Below are 26,375 nucleotides of genomic sequence, written 5' to 3'. Positions count from 1 at the left end.
AGGCAGTCATTCCAGCATAGAAGGCTATCAGATCGGTTAAGCATCATTTCCCCTCGGGGAAGGCACGCTGACCACTCCTGCTCGCCTTCTGGTCCGCCACAGCCTTAGAGATGGCCCCCAGGACGAGCTGCTCCATCACCTTTCGAGGGATGGAGGTGAGCCTGACTGGCCTGTAGTTCCCTGGGTGCTCCTTCTTGCCCTTTTCGAAGAGTGGGGTGACGCTGGCTTTCCTCCGGTCCTCAGGCACCTCTCCTGTTCTCCAGGACCTTGCAAAGATGATGGAGAGTGGCCTAGCAATAACATCCGCCAGCTCCCTCAGCACTCGTGGGTGCATCCCAGCGGGGCCCATGGATTTGTGGGTGTCAGGTTTCACTAAATGATCTCTAACCCCATCCTCCTCAACCAACGGGAAGGCTTCCTTTCTCCAGACTTTCTCTCTTGCCTCCAGCGTCTGCGAGTCCTGAGGGCTGGCCTGAGCAGGAAAGACTGACGCAAAGGCGGCATTCAGTAACTCTGCCTTCTCTCACCAGGGCAGCCACCCCATTCAGCAGCGGGCCCGCATTTTCCCTAGTCTTCCTTTTGCTCCTGATGTATGCGAAGAAGCCCTTCTTCTTGTCCTTGACATCCCTTGCCAGATTTAATTCCAAATGGGCCCTGGCCTTCCTCGTCGCATCCCTGCAGACGCTGACAACGTGCCTATAGTCCTCCCAAGTGGCCTGTCCTCCTTTCCACATTCTCTCTACTTCCTTCTTCTGGCTGAGTTTTGCCAGAAGCTCCTTGCTCAGCCATGCAGGCCTCCTGCCTCCTTACTCATAGCGATGCTCCGATCTTGAGCTTGCAGGAAGTGATGCTTGACAGTAACCAGCTCTCTTGGGCACCCCCCGCTCCTTCTAGGGCCCTAACCCATGGGATTCCTCCAAGTAGGTCCCTGAAGAGGCCAAAGTTTGCTCTGCTGAAGTCCAGGGCTGCGATCCTGCTTATTGCCCTGCCTCCTCCTCGCAGCATCCTGAACTCCACCATCTCGCGGTCACTGCCCCCAAGGCTGCCCCCGACCTTCGCATCTTCGGCCAGTCCTTCTCTGTTTGTTAGTACGAGGTGCAGCAGCAGCACACCTCTCCTCGTTGGCTCCTCCACCACCTGTGTCCAAAAGTTATCACCAATGCTCTGCAGGAACTTCCTGGAGTGTTTGTGCCTAGCTGTGTTGTGTCTCCAGCAGCTATCAGGCTGGTTGAAGTCCCCCATGAGAACTGGCGCCCGTGATCATGAGGCTACTTCCAGCTGCCTGTAGAAGGCCTCCGCCACTTCCTCTTCCTGATCAGATGGCCTGTAGTAAACACCCACCACAGTGTCCCCCATGCTAGCCTGCCCTTTAATCCTTCCCCATAAGCTCTCGACTCGCTCTTCAGCCACCCCTGTGCACAGCTCAATACATTCCAGTTGCTCTCTCACCTAAAGAGCAACTCCACCACCTCGCTTTCCTGGCCTGTCTTTCCTAAAAAGCACGTAGCCATCCATGACAGCATTCCAGTCATGCGAGCTATCCCACCATGTCTTTGTAATGGCAATGAGATCATGGCCCTGCGACCGCACACATATCTCTAGTTCTTCCTGTTTGTTCCCCATGCTGCGTGCATTGGTGTACAGGCATTTCAGAGAGGTGATCGAGCATGCAGGTTTCCCAGGAGGGGTAAAAGAGAATCCTCCATAGCCACATCCCATGCACACTTCCCTGGCTGCATTCACCTGCTGGAGGCATCCCAACTTGAGATGTCAGCATTTCCCATTGAGATGTATCAAGCTTATTCATGAAAGTAACCCACCTTAATAATCAAATGTGATTCCAAAACTGCATCTGAACACTGCATATTAAGAGATTAGCTACTTTATAATCTACTTGAACAAAGTGCTGATGGGAAAATGGAATGGAAGTGGAATGTAAATTTTCCTTTAGTTTACAATGAAGTCTGAAAAAGTCTAGATGTGTTGTCTACTGAGTGGCCTTCATATAAACAGCAGCCAGGTCAAGCAACATACCTGGCTTTTGTGCAATTTAACACAAATGTGGAACATGGCAGGTATAAACATAGTGGTCCATATTTTGTACTGGAAGAGCAGGGAGAGAGGAATTGCACCTCAGTGAGTCTCTACAGGAAGAGGTTTTGGACAGGAAATGTTGCTTTAATTTCCATTGTGGTTTCTTCAGGTGTTTTCTGATTGCATTATGGTCATGCTAACTGCAGCCTCTTCTTCCGAGCCACCCGTCAGAAAAAATGCTCTGCCTGGCAGTTAATTCCCAGATAAGAGAGTGGTTGTTGGACCCATGTGCCGCTGCAAACTCTTAGACATTTTCCGGAGACAGCCCTTAGGATGGAAATAGACTTGTTCATTTCTAAAAGGAGAAAAAATTTACATTGGTTCTACTCTCCCTTAAGATGCAGTAGGTCATAAAAGACTAGCAGCTAAATAATTGATTGTGAATGTCTGATGAATAGGAAAACTTATTGCCAGCAGCTAGGAGGGATCTGAGTTCAGTATAGGAAGCAATGAGATCACAGAATGCAGCAATACAAAGTTAGGTAGACTTCAACAATGCAAATGGCGATGGATTAAAAAAATATAGGTCTTCCCAGACCCTTCCTCTTCCTAGTGCAAAACAGAGAATAACAGGACCTCACTGAAGGCCACAGGACTTGGACAGCCTTTGTGAGTGAGCTACATGATAGTGATTACATGGAACAATTTTGTCTCCATTGCACAAGTATTTCTAGACTCTACGGGCATCTACACATCCTCTGAGCAGCAAGACATGAGAGGAGAGAGGGACTGGCTGCAGCAGGAAGGAGACAAACAGACTGGTTGAGACAGGCTCCTCATAATTCACGATGCAGCAAGAGAGGAGAATTTTTTTTTCTGAAGTTTTCATCAGCTTCAGATGAGGCTTATATGTAGTGCTGCCCTGGGAACACTTACTAACTGGATATCACTCCTTTTAGCCCAGCCCTGCTGTCAGGAAACAAAATCAATGGGCTAGCACTGGATGGAACAAGATGACTTCTGATGTCTAAATCCCAACAACAAAAAGAGGTGGTCCCAAGAAATTTTTTTGTATTCAGGAAATGCAAAGCCATATGAGAAATTCTTCAGGTCACAGTTGGTTTACAGAAGGAGACATGGAGCACTGCCGATCCCTGTGCCACAGGGAAAGGCAGCAGTCAGACGCTCACACAGCCTGGGGACTTCCCTGAGCACAGGAATGCCGTCAACTGAATAGTTACTGGCAGGTTCCCCTCCTCCACTCTAGCTGGCGCCAACCAGTGTTCTCAGCTTGCTCCTTTCAAACTGGTCAGTAGGCCAAGAGGACCATGCAGAGAAGCACATACTTCAGCCCCATATGGACTGAGAGTTTGTCAGAAAGGAATATTGTAATTTTTTTTTCAAAGTAAATGTTAAAAAGCAATCTAAGAAACAACCCAAACTAAGGGTTGGGCCAACTCATTAAAGTTGACATTTCCTAGAAAACAAAAATGGAATGCCCAGTTCTAAGTGACATTTGGAAATGACCTTCCAGTTTATCCTCACGTTTCTTTAAAAACTGAAATGAAACATTTTCATCAACCAGACAAGAAACATCTTCTGGTTCCTTCTCTTCCCTCCCCCCTTGCTTTCACTTGCTTTGGAAAAAAAAAAAAAAATCAATAAACAAGATCTGAGGGAAGGTCCATATTCCATCCAGCTGAGAGGGTGTGCTTTCAAAGAGCATCATTGCTCAAGCTCAGCAAACAGGACAGGCTGGTCCTAGTCGGACTTGATGACCTACCTGGCTTCTCCTGCCCCTAAATCCCATGATGTCATACTTTGAAAATATGATACAGTAAATAAGAAGTACATATTAAATTAAAACCTTTCCAAGGATGCAAATAGTGCCTAATGATTTCAACAGGAGTCAAGCATATGCAGTCATAGAGAGTAAATTCATCATTATTGTTGTCCATTCTTATGACAATAGTTGGAAAGTTCGGAAAAGCCTGAGATTGCTAATTTCCTACTCCAGTGCAAAAGAGAGTTCCTGCCCCAAAGATCTTACAGTGTTATTCAGCTGAAGGGAAAAATTACCAGATGGAATGATTTTGCCCACAACACACCACAGAACCAGAAAAAAGCATAGTTTTCTCCACTACCTTCCCATCTCCTGTCAATTAGACCACTCCCTTTCTCAAAAAGGTTAATGCTCCTCCAGTCATAGGACACAGAGATTTCAGTAAGGCACAAAACTATGTCAATATTTCAAGTTTCTGGTTAAGAAATCAGATAATAGATTTTCTGGTTGCTATCTAATACCATAATAATAAGCACATTCTCTAAATTAAAATCCTAAATGCGTAATAGCCTGATCATCATTTGTTTTCAAGCAGTATCTAGTGTCAGGACATCTTCCTGTTAATAAAGTAGTAATTCAGTTCAGCAGCTATTTGCTGAGAAGGGTCCACCTGACATTAAGTGGAGGGGAATCCAGCCAGAGTAAGCTATATACCACAAATCAGGACATCTTGCTACTTTTGATAACAAAACTAAGTTCCTTATGGTTATATAACATTAATGCCTCAAGAAGGCTTTGACAAACTATTCTTTTTATAAATGGAAGGCTTGTTCTGTGCCTTTTTTTATTAAGATGTACCACTTAGAACTTATTATGCAACCATGGTATAAATTTATCATCGTTTTTAAGATATGTTTGCTTCTTCTAGAACTACATAATTATGACCAAGCATACCTATTTTTTCCTAAACCTTAATTTTTTAAATGTATGCTTCAAGAATATAACAATGGGTAATACTTAATAACAATACTAAAATTAGATCACAAGCACAGCTAGCTCTGAAGCAGTGGCAGTGCAAGAAAGATTTTAGACTACAAAGAAATGTACTTTCCTGCATATCTTTTTATAGATCATTACTGCCTGGGGAATTCATTGCTAACATTCATGTAAAAGCTAGAGCTAAAAAAAAAATCTGGATTTCAATTTGCCAATTAAAGTCTTTTCAAATGTTGATTAAAAAGTAGGATATTTGCTCTCATTTTTTGTCAATAAATCTATCTAAGTTTCCAGCTACCAAAGCTGACTCAAATTTATCACATTATGACAATTATCACTTTTTGGTAAAAAAAAGGGAACAACTTTTCCACTTAAATGTTTCAGAGAGAGTTACTTCTTTTTCAGACAATTGCTGCCCTTCAATGGATCTTCTTCTATCATCTCCCACTATTACAAGGCATAACTACACTAAACAGTCATTCAGAATCTGTTGTCTAATCCTCAACAAATCTTTCCAGAAATGAGATATTTTAATGGCTCTCGCTTTTACAGTCATAAAAAGACATAAGTCCATGCACACATTGTCTGCAGCTACCATTTTCTTAGGCCTAGCTTCCCTTCTTTGTGCCTTCAAAATTTATCTGGAATACATTTCCATCTCTCTGTTCATGCAGATCAATGACCTAATTTGTCAGACTTTTACTTACAAACAGAAAATGAAATGATTTTAGCTTCTGAGAATAACACATTACAGTATCCCCTTCAACACCATTTCATGTTTTCTAAGGTCCTCTGTCCCCTTACATTTGACAGTGTTTCCTTCCCTACTGGCTGCCCTCTGGAAGATGATGGTGTGTGTTCCATAGATTGTTCTATGTTTTTATCTATTTCCTTCTCAGGAGTATTTTCATCTTCTCCAGTCCATTTGTTCAGCTGCTTATCCACTGGCCTCTCAAGAAGCTGAGGTAGATGATCTTCCTCAATTGATATTACTCTTTGGAGATGTGATGCTTTAGACATTCCTCCAGTAGCTCCAGCATCAGGCTCTACAGAGAGAAATCCATTCAGCCCAACAGACCCCCTTCTCTTTACTGAGTTACTGTAAACATCATCTTCTTCAAATGACTGGCTAGACAGAGATAAAAAATAAGTACATCACAAAACTATATCAGGCCGGGATTCCTATTGTTTTATTCTAATATAATAGAATTTAATCTCCTATGTTTTCTACTACTTAAGGCAAACATAGTTGATTCAGTCAAGTACCTATTGAAAAGCCAGTTCATTGTACAAGGTGTATCTATATAGTGTGCTTGAGGAGTATAAGCATCATGGGGAAAGCTAATAACTTATGGGGAAAACCTGGACCAGAATTTTAAAAAATGAGTTTAGCTTCATGGACTAGCTATTGTACATTTCTCCGGTATGGGTTTTTTCCCCCCCACTATTCTGAAAGAATAAAACAACCACCTTAGCTAGATCCTTTCTAGGTATGATCTAATTCTCTGTTTAGCAGGTAGGAGGGAGCTGGGTTTGCTGAGTGTGGAGAAAAAATGGCTAAGTAGGGATTCAACAGCAGGGATAATGCAAGGAAGATAGATCCAGACTCTTCTCAGATGCACACAATGGCTGCAGATGCAAGTTGCCTTAAGAGAAATTCTGACTAGATACAGGGGAAAAAAATTCCCCAAGACAGTGGTGCAGCACTGGAACAGATGCACAAAGGGCCTGGGGGCTCTCCATCCAGAAGTTCAGAAATCAACTGAACAAGGCCCTGAGCAACCTGATTAAGTTTTGCAATTAGCCCTGCTTTGAGCATGAGGTTGGATTAGAACTTCCACAGGCCCTTCCCACCTAACTCCTATGATTTTGTGCTGCAACTGCTTTTGTCAATCACTCCTCTGTACTAAACTTTATTAAATTCCATCTCTGAAACTTTGTCCTCCTTAAATTTCATGCTTCTGTGTCTTCAGGGACATTGTCTTGGCCTCTGTTTCCAAGTGCTGCCATAATCTTCTTTCCAGCTCCTCTCACCTCAAAGGAAACATTAATATTTCATTGAGATCTCCATCTTGTTCCGGCTATTTCAGTTTTACAAACACACAGCTGAGAATTAAATTCTCCATATCTTGCCAGTCCCACATTCTTACGCTTTACTGCTGGACTGCTGTCTTCTGCAATGAGAGGTGAGGAGGCATGCTCTTTCAGGAGGAGTTACTAAGAACATTGTACCACCTCAACATTAGGTAATGGACAAACTTTTGTGCCTTCCAGCACATGTTCGCACACAGCTGGGGAAGTCTTTTGCCTTTGTAGACAGAACACTTGCTTTATGTGAGACTATGGCCCTTTATTTCCAAAGTTCTTAAAGAGCACATTAATCTTACAGTGACAGACACTTTAGAAATATGTGCTTTGAAAAGTCTCAAGGCTTAGTGATATCAAAAAGAAATCACAGTGAAAAACGCATTCTACATCTTCTTTGTATAAGCCTTATAGTACTCAAATACAGAACACTTTGAAAAAAATAAGCTCTTACCTGTTAGGCAATACCTTGCCCTCTATGTATTTTCCAATGACAGACCCTGATCTTTGCTTCCAGTTGGCTTTTGGAACACTTTTTTTGCACTTCTGCAGAAATAGAGAATTCTTCTCACTAATTTACTCCTGTTGTTCATTATGGATAATTGCCTTTACTGCAAATGCTGAAATAACGCAATGACTATGACATAAAACATTGTAGAAAAAGTCCTAAGAAGCAAAAATGCTTCAAAATCCTCACTGATGAACAATCAGAACATAGAAACTCCAGATCCTGCAAGAATTGGTCTTTGTGAACTAAGTGGACCACCATAAACAGCATAAATCAGCATAATGTTAGGAAAAGAAATCAAAAGATCTGTGGTGATTTACACTAGCATCTTCTTGTAGGAATAAGAGGACAAAAAGTGTAAACTAAGTGGCCTTAGTTTCCTTAAGCCATGGTACTACTGGAACTTCTTTGGAGCCCATTCTCTGCTGCTGGACAGAGTGTTAACAGGATCTCTTCTTAGCCAATACCAATAGGTTAGAAGTTTTCCAAAATACTGATTCAGGTACTCAGATGTTGTACTGCTATATAAATGTTTCAGGAGATTAGCTACTTTTGACTGAATAGATTAACACAACTGAATTAAAAAAATATATATATATTTTTAGATTATCTCACTCCCTCATGATTGCATCCTTAGCTTCTTATTATGGTTATTATGAAGGTTCATCTCCCTTAAGATAGCTCCGGCTTTATAATTCTAAAAATGTAGTTACTAATCCCTGTCTTTGGAGGATGTTCTGATCAGTGTTTGCTCAGTACTGTAAATGGAAATGATGGCTATTTACCAGTAAAAATATGTCACGTTCATCTCTGAGATGTTTGTTCCTCTCCCTGCAAGGAGAGAACACAAATAAAAGAAACAGTGGCACCAGGAATTTAGAACTGGCTGTCTTTTCTACTCAACAGCGGGAGACAGACTAGACAATTGACAATGGAGAAGGCAACATCAATGCATTTTAATTTGGCATATATACATCCTTGATCATGCTTCATTTACATTCTCACACAGCCAGTTTCCTATCTGAGGCAAAGCTCCAGTGGGGCTATGCTGATCAAAACCAGCTGGCATCTGGCCCTCAGCCTGCAGTTTATCAAAGCAAATGCCTTAACACACAGAAACCAGTTCTGGTCAATATGCCTTCATTTACTCTAAATTAGAAGGTTTAAAGCTTTTCACAGTAGATTCTTCATCTTAATGGGGAGAGGGTGTAACGAACACCCTCTCTATCCATCTGGTGACAACTGTGAAGGGCACCTATGTCCCTCTGTGGGCTACAGTTCTGGCTGTCATGGAAAAGTCTCTCTAGGAAGCATCCAGCTTCCATTCATTTTGCAGAAGAAGTGGAAACAATAAGAAATGGATGCTCCAGGCAATCAGCCAGCTCTGATCAGATCTGACAACACATCTGCTTAGTGCATCACTCAGTGTCATCATCTATTGCTGGCCTGACCATAAAAGAGATTGAGGAGCCGCTACAGCCTTCATGAACAGAAACAACCACTGCTGTCAGCTGTTTCTAGCTGTGGCTCCGTTGCCAGCAGCAGGGGAGTTCACACCACATGGAGTGACCTATGCAGACCCATTTGGGAAATACACTGCAAAGTATGAACCTATCCTCAACCTTTAGCATTGCAGTTTTTAGGTAACTTTTTAAGGAGGCCACCTAAAGTAAATGAAGTAAATTGAAGGCCTACAGGCAAGTACAATCTATAGCCCATGCAAACTTACCATTAAATAAACAAAACCTAATATTGTTGCACATTATAAAGAGTTACAAGTACCAAGAGTGCCAAATTTTAAGTTCTATCAGTCCCAAAATGTTATAGAGATAATTAGCTGGCCCTATTTTGATGTGATTTTACAAATAAACTCATTGGCAGAGTCTTCATTTTGGCTGTGCTTCCATTACTTTAGAAACAATGGAGCCTTTTACTAAGCTTCAGCGATCCTGTGGTCAGGCTTCTGCCACTGAGCCAGCTCTGAACAGCTCACAGTTGTTTTACACTTGGCTTCTGGAACAGAGGCTATCTGCAACACCAAAACAAAGCACATCTCTCACCTTTACTGCCTTCTACTATATGCAATGATTGGGCTGTGAAGGTGCAGATGACATAAGGACATACCGTCCTTCGTACTAAAATATCCTTTTTGCTAGGTTTTGTATCATCATTCCACCATCATTTAATCTATTAACATACAACTTCAGAATGATGTAAGAAGTTCTTGAAAGCAAGGTGCACATTACCTTAAGAAATCCAGCTGCTTCAGAAGTCCTGATTTCTCCCTCTGTAAGGTTTCTGTCACCCTGTACACCTCCCTGTAACATAAAAAAATAAAGAAATAGAACTGTACTAACCATGGTAACAATATTGCTAAAATGTGTCCTCCTAGGAGAGCCCAAGTTTGAGACTTCTCCAACCCTGTAGCCTTTATTCCATGAGTGGCTACTAATTTATAAAGAAGCTTATTCAGCAGAAAGCCAATGGGACCAGAGCAGTTTGAATTAGCAGAGGAAGGTGTAGAGGTTTTTTTTAAGAATTAGAGGGATTCGAATTTCTTCTTTCGAGATCTTAAGATATGCTGGTACTGGGACTTGCATTCAAGGCAGAGAAGACGTACAACTGAAGTTCTCGTTACTTATGGCCACTAAGGATCACATGATGCTTTATACAAAATTAGTTTGTCTGGGACCATATTTCAGGTTCATATGTCTACATTCCATACAAGTTCTTTTCAGTTCCTATCCTAAACAGCTGTGCAACTTTAAATACTGGAGCCACAGTCTCAGATCTTTACACTACATTCACACCATTTGCTTTGACTTAACCCAGCTTAGTGCCTGGCCCTAAATGTTTTCTGCCTTTCAGTGAAGCCTGAAGTACTTCCTGTGCACAGCCTGAACATTATACCTGCTTCAGCAGCTCGGGTCTTACCAGACTGATACAGATGTTTAAAGCAACACTGCAGGTGCAGCTGAGTAGGGCTGAGCTCTAATTCCATAAAACACTATTGAATCCAAAGTGCTTTGTAAATGCAGTAGCATTATTCAGTCACTGGGCAGATTTCCTCTGTAGCTTTAAAACCAGATCATTTCACAGTCTTTGATCTGGATCAGAAAAGAGAGGCCTTCTAAGAGGAAAAATGCCACCCTAAAGAGGAATATTTCTGCTGTCTACTTCCAAACTGCAAGTCAAACATGTAAACCTAAAAACAGTGTTCAAAACATAGTGCCAGATCTTTAACAACCATTTATCAACAAAGTTCATTATTTACACCCTCAAGAAAGATTAAATTAGTAAAAACTAACTAGAATTTTGCACAAAGTTTAGCGGAAAAAGAATACGACATTTGATCCAATATTGTGATCTATACTGAAACTTGCTAAATAGACACAGCTCTGACATTATTATGTTCACTGCTGAAATTTGTTGATTCCATCAAGATATGCAGCACAGTTTGGCATGCAACTTCTCTCCACTGACAGCAGTAGGCTTTTATATAACCCTAAGCTCTTCTGAAAATGTCTTCCATTAGATAGACTTCAGTGAATACATCTGCAAATTACATGTTCATGGTACCATGATTTTTGCCTTGTGTAGAAGGCCAGAACAAGACAAGTAGATTGATCAGTCACTTAAAAGACATCTGTATTCCTCAAAATATGAATTGTAAATATTTCTTACTGCAAAATATTTTTGTAATTCAGAGACAGAAACTAAAATCCAAAATATTTACACTGGAAATCCAAAAAAGATGGATCAGGAATATCACTATGAGGTCTTCTGTGAGTTGTGATTCAGCTGCACAAGCGCCTTTTTATCTTGCTCTCCAGGCTCCTTGGTCAGAAATTATGCACTAGCCTTGCTTTTGATGAAGAAAACAAGCACATCCTAGCTGTCTCATAGCCACAGTATATTCTGAGAAATGAGTCTTAGACAGAATTAACCTTGAAGAGGATGAAACATCATGTGCCACAGCTGTAACTTCTGTAAGGATTCTTACTGATATTTCAAAACTAAAGCATACTTTTTAAACAACGTAACTGATTTTTAATCCAAACACCCCCAACAAATAACCTGGGGTGGGGGGGAGAACATTCACATTTTGAAGAAGTAGTAAAAGATTCTGCAGAAACCAGACACGCTATAGAAAACTTGACAAATTATTTGGGGAAAAGTCACCAGAAATGCACTTGGCTTTGCTGGTGGTTTCTGCATACATGATGCAAACTTAAGTCACAGCACTGAGTGCCCTGAGAAAGAGGTTCACTGGCATGCCAAGCAAATGCCTAGTACTACAGTAGCTGGAGACTTACATTTCCTTTTCCTCATGTAGCCTTGCTGATTCCTCCTGAAGCATCTGTAACTGCTGTTGAGCCAGACTCAGTTCATGAGAAGTTTTCTCCAGGTCTCTCAGCAGCTCCTGGTTTGTCTGCTTCAGCTTGGTGTTCTCTACTTTGGTTTCTCGCTTGTCACTGAGAAGTTCTGTACATTGTCCCTCTAACTGGAATGGAAGAAAAGACAATAATTATAATTCACTGAAGCATCTTGGCTTTGAGGTTTTTCAGTTTAAGACCTGGGGTTAGTTGAATGGGGACTCTATTTCTATTGAAGTCGCCATATGATGGTAATGTATAATAGCACTCTCCTGCTGCTTTGAATACAGACATAGTTATGCCACACTAAAACAAAGCATTACACCCTTTCTGTGACTGAATTTCAACAAATTCCAAAATGCACCAAGCTAAACCACAAAAAGGTGTTTACAGGGCTGATTAGTAATACTTACTTGATATACACAACTACTATTTTAGACTATTTCCCACCATGACAAGGTCAACACAGAATGATTCAGAGTTCTGGCTAAAAATTCTTGTTAGACTTAATTCTGCCAGGAAGTGTGAATTAGAGCTATCACATTTATAGTCACTTTCCAAAGTATATACAAAGGAAAGATATGAATGCCCTGAGAAACAGCGGAAAATAGTTTCTGTGTGTAAGGAACCTATTCAACCTGTTTCTCCATGCTAAAAGAACAAGTTAAGATCAGAGAGAAAAAGTAACATGGACTAAAATTAGGCCATCTCATTTAAAAGAAGGCATTGCTGACCTGAAGGTATAAAAGCTTTTTATTTTGTTGTTGTTGTTGTTGTTAGCACGCATTTTAAGGGGTGTCAAATGTACATTACAAAGATACAGTCTGACAGAATGAAGGAATCTATTCTAATTAAGTAAAGAGACTAGATGCTTCAGGTACCTAGACTTCTCATCAGAAGAGTGGTTTTGGGAGAAGCAAAAAGTGATCACAACGAACTGACAACACTACTAGTCACCACTCTATAGGCAAGTGTTCACAGCTTCATCTGAAGTCAACAAGGGTCAAAGAGACTCAGTCCTCCAGAAAACTAGTTCCAAATACTGCATTTGTTGATTGTTGTCACAAGTTTGTAAACATGTTAGCTAAATCTTCTGAATGTGGCCTGGGCCAGCTGCAGTGTTTTGCCCATAAAAAATACACCACTTCTAGTTCATACACACCAAGTTGCCAGTTTCAGATTTGCTTCCCGTTACCACTCATGGAAGTAAAGCTTGATTACAAGTGTCTTCACATCTCTGTGCAGAAGACAAGGACAGCTCTAACCATGGTTCAGAAATGATAAGTAAAGCCCGAGGATCTTTTTCTGAACCTGCCTGATTTTAGTCTCAAAGGGCCTGTGTCTTCCACTGGCCTCCCACAGATACAAGATACAAGAAATACATTAGCACGATTTCAGTAAACTCATTCTTCTGTTCGAAGAAGACCATTTCTATCATTCTGTCCACATGGCTTGTAATCTCATTCACAACCTGAAGTGGCTACACTACCATAAGAAGAAAGACTGTATTAATCACTGTGTCATCAAGAATACAACACCGCACGGTAGAAAGGTGTGCAGTGACATGATGACTAGAGATCCTAGCAACAATGATAATTCATAAATAAGGTAAATTTTTAATAATAATTCAGTAAGGTTTATTTTTAAGTTTAATAATTAAGCTTCATTGAGCATTCCAATGTCTTGCATATTTTTACAGCTGCTGTTATTATACTTCTATTATACAGCAATCAGTAATGGGAGGTACCAAATACAGGTACCACAGATGAGGCAAGAGTCTGCAGCTGGGATTCTCTAAGACCTTCTTTTTGCAAACATTGTCTTCAGATGCCTGTAACTAGGCAAAACTATGGAAGCAGGACAAGCTGAGAATTTGTAGATAGTTTAAGCCACATTCAAAACTTCTAAGACACTCTGAAAAGATGACATCCAAGCTATTTTTCTCATAGCAGCAGTTTTCTCTCATTCATCGTATTAAAGTCATTTTCTTGTTTTAAAAAGCCATGGTTTTCATCAGACCATTTATTTCCACACAAATTGTCTCAGTAGCAAAAGCTTAAGAGCAGCAAGCTGCAGGCAGAAATCACAGATAACTATGGCCATCTGAAAACTTACAAGGGAGACTGGCCTGGAAGTGTAAATGCAATGGCAGCCATCATTGGCTCCCAGAATCATAGATAACAATCTTAGAAATACTGGCTTCTGTGCTTATTCTTGTGAGCAAAACAACTATGCTCAAACTATGCTAAACAGCAATGCTCATAATACTTAAATCCCAGAACATAACAGGAGGAAAAAGGGTTATTTCACAGTAGTTTCACAGAGCTCTTTCTTTGCACTGTATAACCAATTATTTATACAACCCTCCTAAGTCATACTAAACACTATTTTTAAAGCATTCAATTACACAGCTCCCAGTGCAATAGAATGATTCATTAGGTGGACATTCACCTGGTACAGAATGGCTTAGATCTTATAGGTCCCTGCTTACTGGAGCTGCAAATTAAATCCAGTGGTCATCCAGTGGATGAAAACTGATTCGGAGGGACTCTCATGGCTAACAGTCATGCAAAAGAAGATCTAAAGCTCAAAGAGAATTAATCAATTACCACAGACGAAGCAGAGCCACAGTAGCTGATGGTGTATACACTCTTTTGGACAAAAATATGAGAAAAAAACTCCCTAGATCAAACTTCAATGGAAGGATATGGGATTGTCCAATACAAACAAACTTTTCATTATTGCCATCCCACAAAGAGACATACGTTAAGCACGCTCTGCACATTTCTTTTGTTCTTAGCATCCTTTCCATATTTTTTCTCATTTTTTTCTATTTATTCCAGGTACAGGTGAACGGTAAAACATTTAAACAGTGCTATAAGGCTGGGGTTTGTTTTGTTCTCTATGCCTTTCTTAACAATTCCTATCACTTCATTTCAGCATTCAGTAGCATTTAAAAAAGCAAATCAAGTTCTCATGGCTCTCTCAATCAGAACCCCAAGATCATGCTCCTGAGTGGCTGTCATCAGCTCAGAGTCCATCATTTTATGTGAGAAGTCCACGACCTTCCTGCAGTTTCCCTGGTCCCCACCTACTTTCTTCCCGTAATACAAGATTCTGTACCCTAGATGTTGTGCTGGACATCCCCTGTGCCCAGTGCCTCCTTTTGAGACATGTCATCACATATCTCTTTGGGAGCACTTTAAAAGTAGTGTTTGGCAACACTTATAAGGGTTTTATTTAAAAAATCACACATCTCTTTGGGAGCACTGTTGAGAACAGTCTGTGCTGAAGCTAAGCCATGCAATATGGGAGCAAGCAGACGTTTCAAGATAATGGCAGCGGCCAGAAAGGCCTAGGCTAAGGAATCTTGGCCTGCAGAATGCCACTTGTCTTGCAAGGGGGAAAATTCTTTGAATTAGCAGCTGTGTAGTCTGTCAGCAACCAGTCAGCGTGGGATATAACACGTATTTCAGTTTCAGCAGACAGGAGACCCTCATAAGGGAGCCTGCATCTGGCTAAGTCAGTAGAAGTGACACTAAGGTCATCTTGCCTGGAAGTTTGGAAGTTTCCTTTCACATTTTTTATGATCACTTCCACCGCAGGAATAATGACACTGAGTTAAAAAAAAAAAAAAAAAAGCAGTTTAGAAAAAGGCATTTGGATTATTCTCAAAATCTAGCATGGAAGTTGTAATTTAATAAGCTATCATTACCATCTGCAAAAAAAAGACTTATTTGGCAAAGTCTATTTCTGTGCAAGAGGAGGAGGAGAAAATGTGAGAGAGCTCTGGATAAGGCAAACATCAGACATGTGGAAGCTAACCTAGCTCACATTGATGCCTAGATGAATGAGGAGCAACACCAGAAAATGAGCACTACAAAAACAGATCTGACTAAGAATGCGAGTCACTCTCAGGGCTGACCATTAGAAAATAGAAAAATACATGTATAAAACACCGTGTATAACTACACTGAGTTAAGCCTTCAAATAGACAGAGTAAATTGCTGTACTGGAAAGCAATCAAATATCGTATGTAAAATTGACAATGGGCATCAATCAGCTGGTTGAATAACAGAAGTTTCAAATGCAGTTTCTCATTTGAATAAAATAATCTCTCACTGATCACATCTTTAGCAGTGAATCCTGTTTGTCCAGCACACGCTTCCTTCCAATAAAAATAAAAAGGAGTTGTTTCAATTTTTATGGAACTATGAAGATGTCATTCAATAACGCTATTCTTGAGACTCATGCAAATTCATATGCATGGAGTAGGTAGAATTATAAATAATAAAGATTACCAATAAAGTAGAAAATACTATAATAGTATTAATAATAAACAATGCAATCATTAGCAAAAGAAAACATAAAATTAAATTAAAAAATAGTAGCAATAAAAAATAACACAGATATTGTCTTATACTCTCCAAGATAGGCCAGGGAGGCAATAATTGTAATATAAAGTTTCCTGATTCTGCTGCCAGTACTACCTGATTAGACAAGGCTTAAAATTGAGTGTAAGCATTTGAAGAGTTTCTGTGTTTTTTACACCATATTTAGAACATAAATATATTTGAGAGTCACAGGTAAAGGGTTTTAGAGAACTATTTTTTTTTAACTGATTGATAATGGAATTTTAAACATAATTATGAAGCTAAAGATTAGAGAAGATTAAAATATAATCATTACAAAATTATGATGAATCATTTCTTATGGTTTTGCAGTTAGTTTCAGACTAAAAGTGTCCAATTTGTGTTCCCATGCATACCTCTTCAAAGAATAGATTCATTTGGTCTAGTGCTGCAATGTGGCTCCTTCAGGAGTGGAATATGGCAAACAGCCTCCATAAAATCACATGACTATTCTGATTTACAGTAGTACTGAACAAAGGTAATTAACATCAGGTAGATTTTTACAAGACTCTTGGTCCAGCTCCCTATCCTCATCACCTAAACTTGCATAATTATAAACAGCAGGCTTAAGGATTTGTCTTAAGGTTTGTCTTCCCTCTTACAATTGTGCAACTCTACAATTCCTATCAGCTTCAGCAGCACCTGGATTCATTTATCAGAATTTATCATTTATCAGAAGATGATCTAAAAACTACACAACTAGTAGGCACATGACTTCCCTCCTTTCATCTTTTCCTCTTACACCTCTCCAACTGCTTCCCAGGAGTGTTGCTCCCCATCACTGCTGCCAGGAAAAGAAATTTTAAACATATTTTGTATTTAAATTCAATAGGGAGAGTTGGTTTGACAGCATTCCATTTCATCCCTTTCACTCATTTAAATTCCAGTGCTACTTCCCTTCCCCATCTCTATTCTTTCATGCACAGCCCTTGAAGACTTTTCAGCAAGTTTACACACACACACAGAAGTATTCTGTTTCCCCAACTAGGCCAAGTTTTTTAAGAAATAAAACACATTAAGCATTAACATGGGAACAAATAATTAATTAATTAATATGGGAACAAGCTGATATCACTCTAGTGAACTAATGGCAAGAGCAGTGGGCTTGATTGCAGTCCCTCTTAAAAACATGTTAATCAGTAGGCATGCCAGGGTCATCCAAGAAGATGCACTGCTATAGAACTGTTATCAGAGAGATGCATCATGCCAAGCTTTTCAGAAGAGAGTATTTAAAGTTCATAGTGCTGAATCCTCCAAAACAAGTCAAAGTGCAGCTGGTACAAGCTTTGAGCAAAGGTGCGTACTCTAAGACCCTAATCATTCTTCTCTGCTCTTGGGCTGTCTGGGCACTAAGCCAGGTCCTAGCACAAATGAAAGCAGTGGAATTCTTCTACCTTTGTACAAAACCAACTTACTACTTTCGGAGAATACATAGGGTATTTTTTTCATTATATCATATAAAAGGAAGACTGCTCTAGAAACAGAGGGTAACATTTTTCCGAAGCACATGGATAAAAGATCTGGCATAATTCCATTTTTCAAATGCAATCAGGTATCTCCAGTGATGAACACAAAAGCAACAGAGGGACACAGCTAGACAACTTTTTGATGCACTTGCATTTTTGGTACCTAAAATGGCACCTAAAGAAAATCACATGGACAAATCAAAATGATCTATTAATAATGCAGGAGGATGCTGGTTAATACCCTTTTCTGTTTTTGAACCAGTTGTTCCAGTTCTTGTTCTTTCAACAGGAGCTTGCATTCCAGCTCTCGACTGTAGCACTGAAACCTCTCAGTGTCCTGCAAAATCCAAAGAGGAAATTAATTAACAGACAGCACAGTTTGTCAGCAGGAGGAGACAGGAGTCAAGTATGAAAATAATAGGCAAGCTTCTAACAGTGAACATAACTAGCTACTGAACTAACTCAATCCAGAGATGCTATCACTCATGATACTAGATTCTAAACTTGTGTAAACTGGTGTAGTTCCATCAGCCTCAATGACTGCAGTTGCTAGAGCAAATGCTGGTTGCACATGAGTAGATCTCAAGCCTTTACAAACTGGAGGCAGAACTTTTAAGAGGCTTTAATAGCCTCTTGTCTTTGGCACTTTGAGCCTTTATCTATGGGATTTAGGAGCTTAAATCTCTTAGCCAACTAAATCAACGAAGCTACAAACCAGTCTTTCATCTCCAGCCACACGTACCCTCCTCCTCTCTTACACTGGCATTCTTGCTCAGGCGATCCAACAGTGCACTGGTTCAAAGAGCTAAACCAGCAGAAAAAAACAGCAAAAAGTGAACAGTTTTTTGCCTGTTTATTTTCCTGAACTAGACAACCACTGATACAGGGAAATAACGAGAATGCAAAGATGGAACCAACTTGGACCAATTTAAATTTTCAGAGAGCCATATACAAAGTATCTGGATTGGTATGGGTGACACAGGCTGCTGCCACATCACGGCTCAGGCTAAGTAAAAGAAACAATACCTGCTACCTTTAAAATCCATCACTAACAACAATTTAATTCAAGTAAATTCACAGAAGTTCCACTGGCATAAGCAAGCAATCTGGGCCTCAGAATCTGCAATACCCTTAGCAATGATATCAGTCTGTTAATTGCTTTGCTATCTAAGTATCCTGTAATCATTGGGAACTCCCAATCCTATTCGGGAGGACTACTTCAGACCCTCTTCAGCTGGGACAAATTGTCAGACCTTCCCTGAGTAAAATGGAGTTCCAGCAGTTCATACAAGCTGAGAATCTGTCTTCTTCCCCCACAACAAGCTCCTCAGGAACTTGGCCTCTAAACAAAAAAATCAAAATTCCCTCAAGAAAGCAGTGAGCACAGGAATGGTTCCTACACATTGGGTTTTGTTTTTTTTCACCCTCCAGCAATATACTTAATGGGGTAATCAAATGCATGTTAACTGGCTGCTTACATGGAAGAATGTATATCCAAATGACTAACTAACTGCCCTTTTTATACAGCCTTCAGTCAGCAGGGTACTAAATATCTTAAATAGCAATAATGTGTACTTATTTGGTTCTTAACAATTTCTTTTAATATATTTTTCAAATGCTGCTCTTCAGTCCAGTCATAATAATTCCCTTTCTATAAGGAATCAGTGCATCTCTCCAGGCTGTTGAGTCTTTGTTAGTCTTTGTGTTAGAAAGAAGTTAACAATCAGAACTCCCCACATCCCCAAATTAGTCATGCCAAGAAACAGTACTTCTGGAGTGGCTGACAGCCATTAGTGTGAATGCTGACTAAACTGTAGTTTCAGTGGTGAGCTTTAATACAAAGGCTAATACAAATATAATACAAATACTTTAATTGTAATTTTATTTTATTTTATAATTAATCTATAATAATTTAATAATTAATTTAATTGTACAATACAAATACTTTAATATAAAGAGATGGCTCTACCTCAAAGATACAACTAATTAGGAGATGCAAAGATCATTTCTTATAGAAAAGAGACTTTTTGTTGTTTCAGGATTTTCAATGAAACTTCAATTGTGTGCTATTAAGAGTATATAAACCAATTCTTCCATAGCAACTGCTGCCAGGTAAAGTTGCAAATGCTTTATATCCTTCAGCAGACATAGACACTTTATATTAGGGGATCATCTCATCCACCACTGAAATCTGTTTTCTGTCTGGAATGGAAAAAACCTGAAATTTATGGGTCAGTTTCACTATTGTGGCAGGCAAGTGAAAAGACTGACTCAGACAATTGACTTAAGCTCTAATCACATGGAAATGTGTTTCCACAAACTGGAAACACAGTTAATGTTGGGAAAGAGAAAATACTTTATACACTTTGACCACACAGAGATTTTTCAGATATGATATTTAATGGACAATGGAGCTGATAATTAATGGATATGCACTAGTTTTGCCAAAGTTTTCCGTACTATGTGTTGTATGAAAACATTATTGTTTTCATTTTATGAGTGCTTCCAAGAAAACAAAAAGGCATGAGACACTAGCTCATGATTGGTTGTCCCCGGCTACCCAGAGAAGCAGTGGAATCTCCAGCACTGGGATACTCAAAATTCAACTGGACAAGGCCAGTTATCTGTTACTCCTCTTCAGTGAGATAATTATCACCTTTCCCCAAAAACCAGCTATTACAGAACATGACAGGATTAGTGCTGCTGTGAACAATCCCAGAGATCATTGTTCCTGGTCATGACCAAAAGTTGGACCAGTAGCAGCACTGATAACACAATGAGACAGTAGTTTGGTTGACATCCAAAAGAATACTGGCCTCTGCTGCATACCAACCACTGAGCACAGTGCAGCTATACTCCTCCAAGGAGTCACTCAGTTTGAAGTTGCAGAGCATGGGAATAGTGCAAACACAGCAGTGAGGCAAATGATGCTTTCTCTTATTCTGTTGTGAAACACATTTTGGGGGCTTTCATTTCAAACTCAGAATGAGTATAAAACCACTGGAAATGGGAGCAGAATCTATGCCTGCAAAAAAAAAAAAAAAAAAAGAGACACTCACTTTCAAGATAAACTGTTCTTTCTCTTTTTTGATTTGCTGCTCCATTTCCTCATAGAGATGCTGAATTTCTTCATCATAAGCAGCAATTTTCCTAATAAGAGATAAAAGCATACTGAGTGGGTCTTTGTAGCATTACTTCAAGCCATGGCTCACAATTACCAGCTAAGTACATTTCTGCTTTAACACAGGACACCAGGGAATGAGCCCAAACATAAGAAAAGAATAATTTATGTGCAGGAAGGTCAGAGATTAATTTTTTTTTCCATGGGAAGAAAGCTTCGACAGCTCAAAGCCTAACAAAGCTACACATTTGATGTTTTCATACAGCTGTTCATTATGCAGTTTTAATGACTGCTGAACCATAGTTTCAAGGAACGCAGAGCTTCCATGTGACACTAGCAACAATACCAGAGCCTAAGTTTCCCAACTAAAAGGCTTGCAAGTATTTTCACTGCAACTTCACTGTTTGCTGTGGGATCGCACTGTTCACCATTCAAGAACTCTCAGTGGGAGAGGTACCCCATCACATCCAAGAAGTGTTAGCCTGAATGGACTGCCTGAAAGTCCTTCCTGAAGTCTGTCTGTCTTCCTGTCTAACAGCTTTGGTGAAATGAATTTTAAAAGCCCAGTGGGAGAGCAGAAATAAATATGCTGCGCACAAGTATGTGTGACTATAGGAGAAAGGAAGGACAAAGACTACTTTTTCAATATCATATTGAAATAAATATCATTGCATTTTGATGGACAGAGGATTAAATTATGCTTATGCTCCAGTTTGGGCAGAAAGCTTTTAACCTTTGAAAGGGAATGAGAAAGCTGTTTTGTTCTGCTTTTATTTTATTTTCATTAATGCAGGAACTGAAAAACAAAAATCATTTTGCATTAAGCTCAGTAGACAGCCTATAAAGATTTTTAATAGAGATTAACAGGGCTTTTTTATTACACTACTGTATATTCCTCCATATCCCTCTTGCTAGAGCTATTCCTTGAACAATTTGCAGAATGCATCTGTTACAAATAAACTACATAACTTCCTAAGGCATTCACATCAATAAGAGCAAGACAAGGAATATACAGGAGAAAAAAAGCTGCTAATTTTGTAATTTGGGGGACCTACTATGTTTTTTTACTTAGTGTTCTACAAATTCTAAGTTTTCACTTATTAAAGACCTGTTTCTCTTTTCATTTAAAGCACAACAAATCAGAAAGCAGCTTCAAAAAATTCACCCAAGCTAACAGGAGTAAGAAACATCAGACACAAGTCTTTCTTCCACCCTTCCAAACATCATAACAATTGACATACCAGCTTGCAATTTTTAGTCACAGGTTAGAATGGAGCATACATTTTCTCAGGACTGACATTAGCAATAAACAAGTATCAGCCTACACTGATCTGAGGAAAACGTAACTCCTTAGTGCTGATTCCCTATACCCTTTCAAGTCACGCTGTCATACACATTTTTGCAAACTCAAACTAGGTAAGAAAAGCAGCCTAGGCAAAAACCTCTTCATGCTATTGTGTGGCTTAAATAGAGAGTGCTAGAAAATCCAGAAGCACTTTTTGCTCTCTTACTCTCCTTATATTAAGTCAGGTCACGTTCTGATCTCAGGTTGCATTTTCTTAAAATTAAGAAAATGACTCATAAGAAATTAGCACTCGTTAATGGAGTAAAATGACACCAATTCATAAAGAATTAACAAATATTTAGATGCTAAATATAAATTTAGGTATGCTAAGATCATAACTAAAAATACTGTATTCATGTAGTACAATGTCACTTTGATCAGGGTTAGGCTGATTATGTAATGAAAAACCCTACTACTTTGCAGAGGCAGAACACACTGCACAGCAGTCAGTGTTTCATGAGAATTGTAAGTGAATTTCTTTGCTTCTGGGAGATGAGGAGAGTAACTTTAGTGCTGTACTAATAACCTGCTGATCTAGATATTTGTTTCCTCTTGTGTTTGGAAGCAAAGGGTATGGCAGTACTATGAGGACTACGTCCAGGAGCTAAATCTGAATGCAGGAATCCTTCCTTTTTTAATTGGCCTGGCACACAAGCACATGTCAGTTCTGCAGGCTGAATATTCCCCACCATTTGTTCATGGCTTACCGTTCTTAACACTGGTCAAATTAAACGCAAGTATAACACAATTATAAGTAATGTAATCAACAAGCAATAGAACAAAACAATCTAATATATTAGTTGGCAAATATTGCCCACATTCAGTCAGGGAATAATAATGAAAACCATAAGGTCATATCATTTGTTAAGTGAAAAATGCAAAATATGTCTTGATTAAAACCCCTATTCCCTTGGATCAAACTATCCAGTTTTAATCAATGTGTAACTTCAGTAATATTTGATAATGTGATCTTTCTCTTTCCAGTAATGCTGTGGAATAAACAGCAAGGAAAGGAAGATGGTGTTGTTTTTTAGCACATTAACCAAAATGGAATGTTACATGAGTTCGCTGAGTTCAGGATCAGTACACTCACAAGGATTTAATTTCTGCCAATTAAAGTAGCTGCCATGTGAATTGTTTGAGCTTCACAGTTGCTGTTCATGCAGTTCCTGGCTGAGCAGTTCTTCTTTAACCTTAAACATGTAGTAACTTGAGCATTCTTTAGACTAATCATCTGAAATGTTGATTCACTTCTTCTTCCACTGAAGGTGGACTCTGATACTGTCCTGTGCTGTAGACATGTACATACTGTACTGTGTCTGTAGAGAAGTCAATTCACCCTTCCCTTCCTGTTTACCATTTTGTTTATCTTCTCTGTATTGAACTCTGTTGTTTGAAACACAGTCCACCTCTTTGCTAGATTTGTTTCCTTAAGGAAACAAATGCAGAGTACATCAGGAGACAGAGCTAATGGCAGTTGAAGATTTTATCTGCCATTATAATAAAAAGGTCTTTCTTTCATCTGTTTTAAGCTGACTTCCTGCTAGTTTTACTAAATGCTCCTTGGTTCTAACACTAGGGATTTGAAGAAAAACAGTTCCTCATTCAGCCTATCCAGTGCTTTCATCATATCCCACCCCAGCCTTTTTTGCTCCACACTCAAGGGACCCCACCTTTTTAACCTCCCTTCTCAAAACCACTGCTCCATCCTCTGAATCATTCAGTTGCTATCCTCTGTGCCTTTTTTCATTCCACTATGTCCTTCTTGAGTTGCAGAGACCAGAACTGCATTCAGTCCTGAGACGTGAGTTCACCAAGATTTTAGAGTGGCAAAAACACACTTTGTCCTTTTCTCAGTCTCTCCTTCTCCTCCAACATTTTACCGGTTTTTTTTGGCTACCAGTGCACCCTGAGCTGATGATTTCAGGGAACTCTCAGCAATGACTCCAAGGCTTTTTTCCTGAGTTGTAACTGCCGTTTCCAAGCTCAACATCATGTAGGCATGACTTGGATTATTTTATCTACTCCACATTTATCAACAAAGAAGTTCATATGCTACTTTTTCACCCACTCAGTACATCATCCTATCATTTAAAAAGTATCACTGCCAAATTTAAGAAGCCATCTAATTTTAAATTAATATTTAAAATTAAATACAAGTATCAGAAATCAAGGAGAACTAACTTAACCTGGCAAACAAAAATTGTATATAATGTACAGATGCCAAAAGCATAATGGATGAATGTATAGAGCTACTATTACACAAGTTCAGTGCACAGCTTAGCTACTGCTGATTCCAGCACCAGAGCATATATATATACAATATTCGGCCTGATATGTTACTGTAGTAAAAGTCTCTCACTTTAGTTTAAATCAAAAGAAATAAAGAAACAATCCCAGATTTTAAATAGGAGGAAGCTAGACAAAATAACTATCATGTTCTCTTTTTGCCTTAAAATCTACAAATGTAGAAAACAGCACATCATTAATTTCTTTGTGATTATAAACACCAGTGAGGAGAAGAACACCATTCTAGGATAAAAACACTGCTGTTTGCTTTGTTTTCCTTAAAGCATATATCAGCAGTCTTCCAAATGTTGTTCTACTGGACTAAAATTACAGATCAGCTTATAGAAGAAACCTGCCCATGGTTATATTGGTACAATATTCAGTTTGAAGTACTACTACTGAAAACTTCTGTGAGTGTATCAGAAACATATTTGATTTCTGTTTACAAACTGTCACTGAAACTCTTTAATTAAGGGACCACAGTAGCAGTAAGCATCTTCTCGAGTAATAATCTTCGCTGCTTAAGTGTGTGTGTGTGTGTGTGTGTGTGTGTGTGTAATACTAGGGTTAGCTTAATATCTGACAAACCCAGAGATGTTCAGTTTACCTGAAATACCAAGGCAGACCTTTAATAGTAGAATTATGGCCTGTTACTAAGTAAGTAAAATAGTTACAGAATCACAGAATGGTTGAGGTTGGTAGGGACCTCTGGAGATCATCTAGCTCAAGCAGGGTCACCTAGAGCATGTTGCACAGGATCGTGTCCAGGCGGGTTTTGAATATCTCCAGAGAAGGAGACTCCACAACCTCTCTGGGCAACCTCTTCCAGTGCTCTGTAACCCTCACAGTCAAGAAATTTTTCCTTATGTTCAGATGGAACTGTCTGTATTTTGTGCCCGTTGCCTTGCATCCTGTCGCTGGGCACCACTGAAAAGAGTCTGGCTCCATCCTCTTTACACCCTCCCTTCACATACTTGTACACGTTAATAAGATCTCCTCTGAGCCTTCTTTTTTCCAGGCTAAACAGGAGCAGCTCTCTCAGCCTTTCCTCATAAAAGAGAGCTGCTCCAGTGCCCTCATCATCTCTGTAGCCCTTCGCTGGACTTGCTCCAGTAGTGCCACATCCCTCTTGTACTGGGGAGCCCAGAACTGGACACACTACTCCACATGTGGCCTCAGCAGGGCTGAGTCGAGGGGGGGGGGGGAGGAGGCTCACCTCCCTCCACCTGCTGACAACACTCTTCCTGATGCACCCCCCTCCCCCCCCCCCCCCCCAGGATACCATTGGCCTTCTTGGCCACAAGGGCACATTGCTGCCTCGTGCTTAACTTGGTGTCCAGCAGCACTCCCAGGTCCTTCTCTGCAGAGCTGCTTTCCAGCAGCTCAGCCCCCAGCCTGTCCTGCTGCACGGCCTTATTCCCCCCTCGGTGCAGGACCCTGCAATTGCCTTTGTTGAACTTCAGGAGGTTCCTGCCTGCTCATCTCGCCAGCCCCCTCTGACCGGCAGCACGGCCCTCTGCTGCATCAGCCACTCCTCCCCGGTTTGTATCATCAGCAAACTTGCCGAGGAGGCACTCTGTCCCTTCAGCCAGGTCGCTGATGAAGAAGTTGAGCAAGACTGGACCCAGGACTGCCCCCTGGGGCAGCGACGCTAGCTACAGGCCTCCACCTAGACTCTCCACATCAGTGGAGCACAACCCTCTGAGCTCTGCCAGCCAGCCAGTTCTCAAGCCACCTCACCGGCCACTCATCTAACCCACGCTTCCTGAGCTTACCTATGAGGATGTTACAGGAGACAGTGTGGAAAGCCTTCCTGAAGTCAAGGTCGACAACATCCACTGCTCTCGCCTCATCTACCCAGGCAGTCATTCCAGCATAGAAGGCTATCAGATCGGTTAAGCATCATTTCCCCTCGGGGAAGGCACGCTGACCACTCCTGCTCGCCTTCTGGTCCGCCACA

The 26,375-nt window shown here is 40.2% G+C and overlaps 1 protein-coding gene across 1 annotated transcript in view; it reads right to left on the bottom strand.

The window, feature by feature from the left end:
• The window catches only part of CRACR2A (calcium release activated channel regulator 2A), a 68,968-nt gene that overhangs the window by 15,244 nt on the left and 27,349 nt on the right, over window positions 1-26,375 (bottom strand). Inside the window, exons 6-12 of the mRNA XM_013956256.2 lie at window positions 20,720-20,810; window positions 17,902-17,997; window positions 11,723-11,910; window positions 9,653-9,724; window positions 8,192-8,237; window positions 7,353-7,444; window positions 5,618-5,942 (exon numbers count right to left, since the gene is read on the bottom strand). Of these exons, the coding sequence (XP_013811710.1) occupies window positions 5,618-5,942; window positions 7,353-7,444; window positions 8,192-8,237; window positions 9,653-9,724; window positions 11,723-11,910; window positions 17,902-17,997; window positions 20,720-20,810 (910 nt within the window). The remainder of the gene's footprint in view (window positions 1-5,617; window positions 5,943-7,352; window positions 7,445-8,191; window positions 8,238-9,652; window positions 9,725-11,722; window positions 11,911-17,901; window positions 17,998-20,719; window positions 20,811-26,375) is intronic.

This window comes from Apteryx mantelli, chromosome 1 (genome assembly GCF_036417845.1).
Source record: "Apteryx mantelli isolate bAptMan1 chromosome 1, bAptMan1.hap1, whole genome shotgun sequence".
NCBI lineage: Eukaryota > Metazoa > Chordata > Aves > Apterygiformes > Apterygidae > Apteryx > Apteryx mantelli.
The sequence above is the reverse complement of the archived record's forward strand: the minus strand, read 5'-3'. Positions and strand labels throughout refer to the sequence as shown.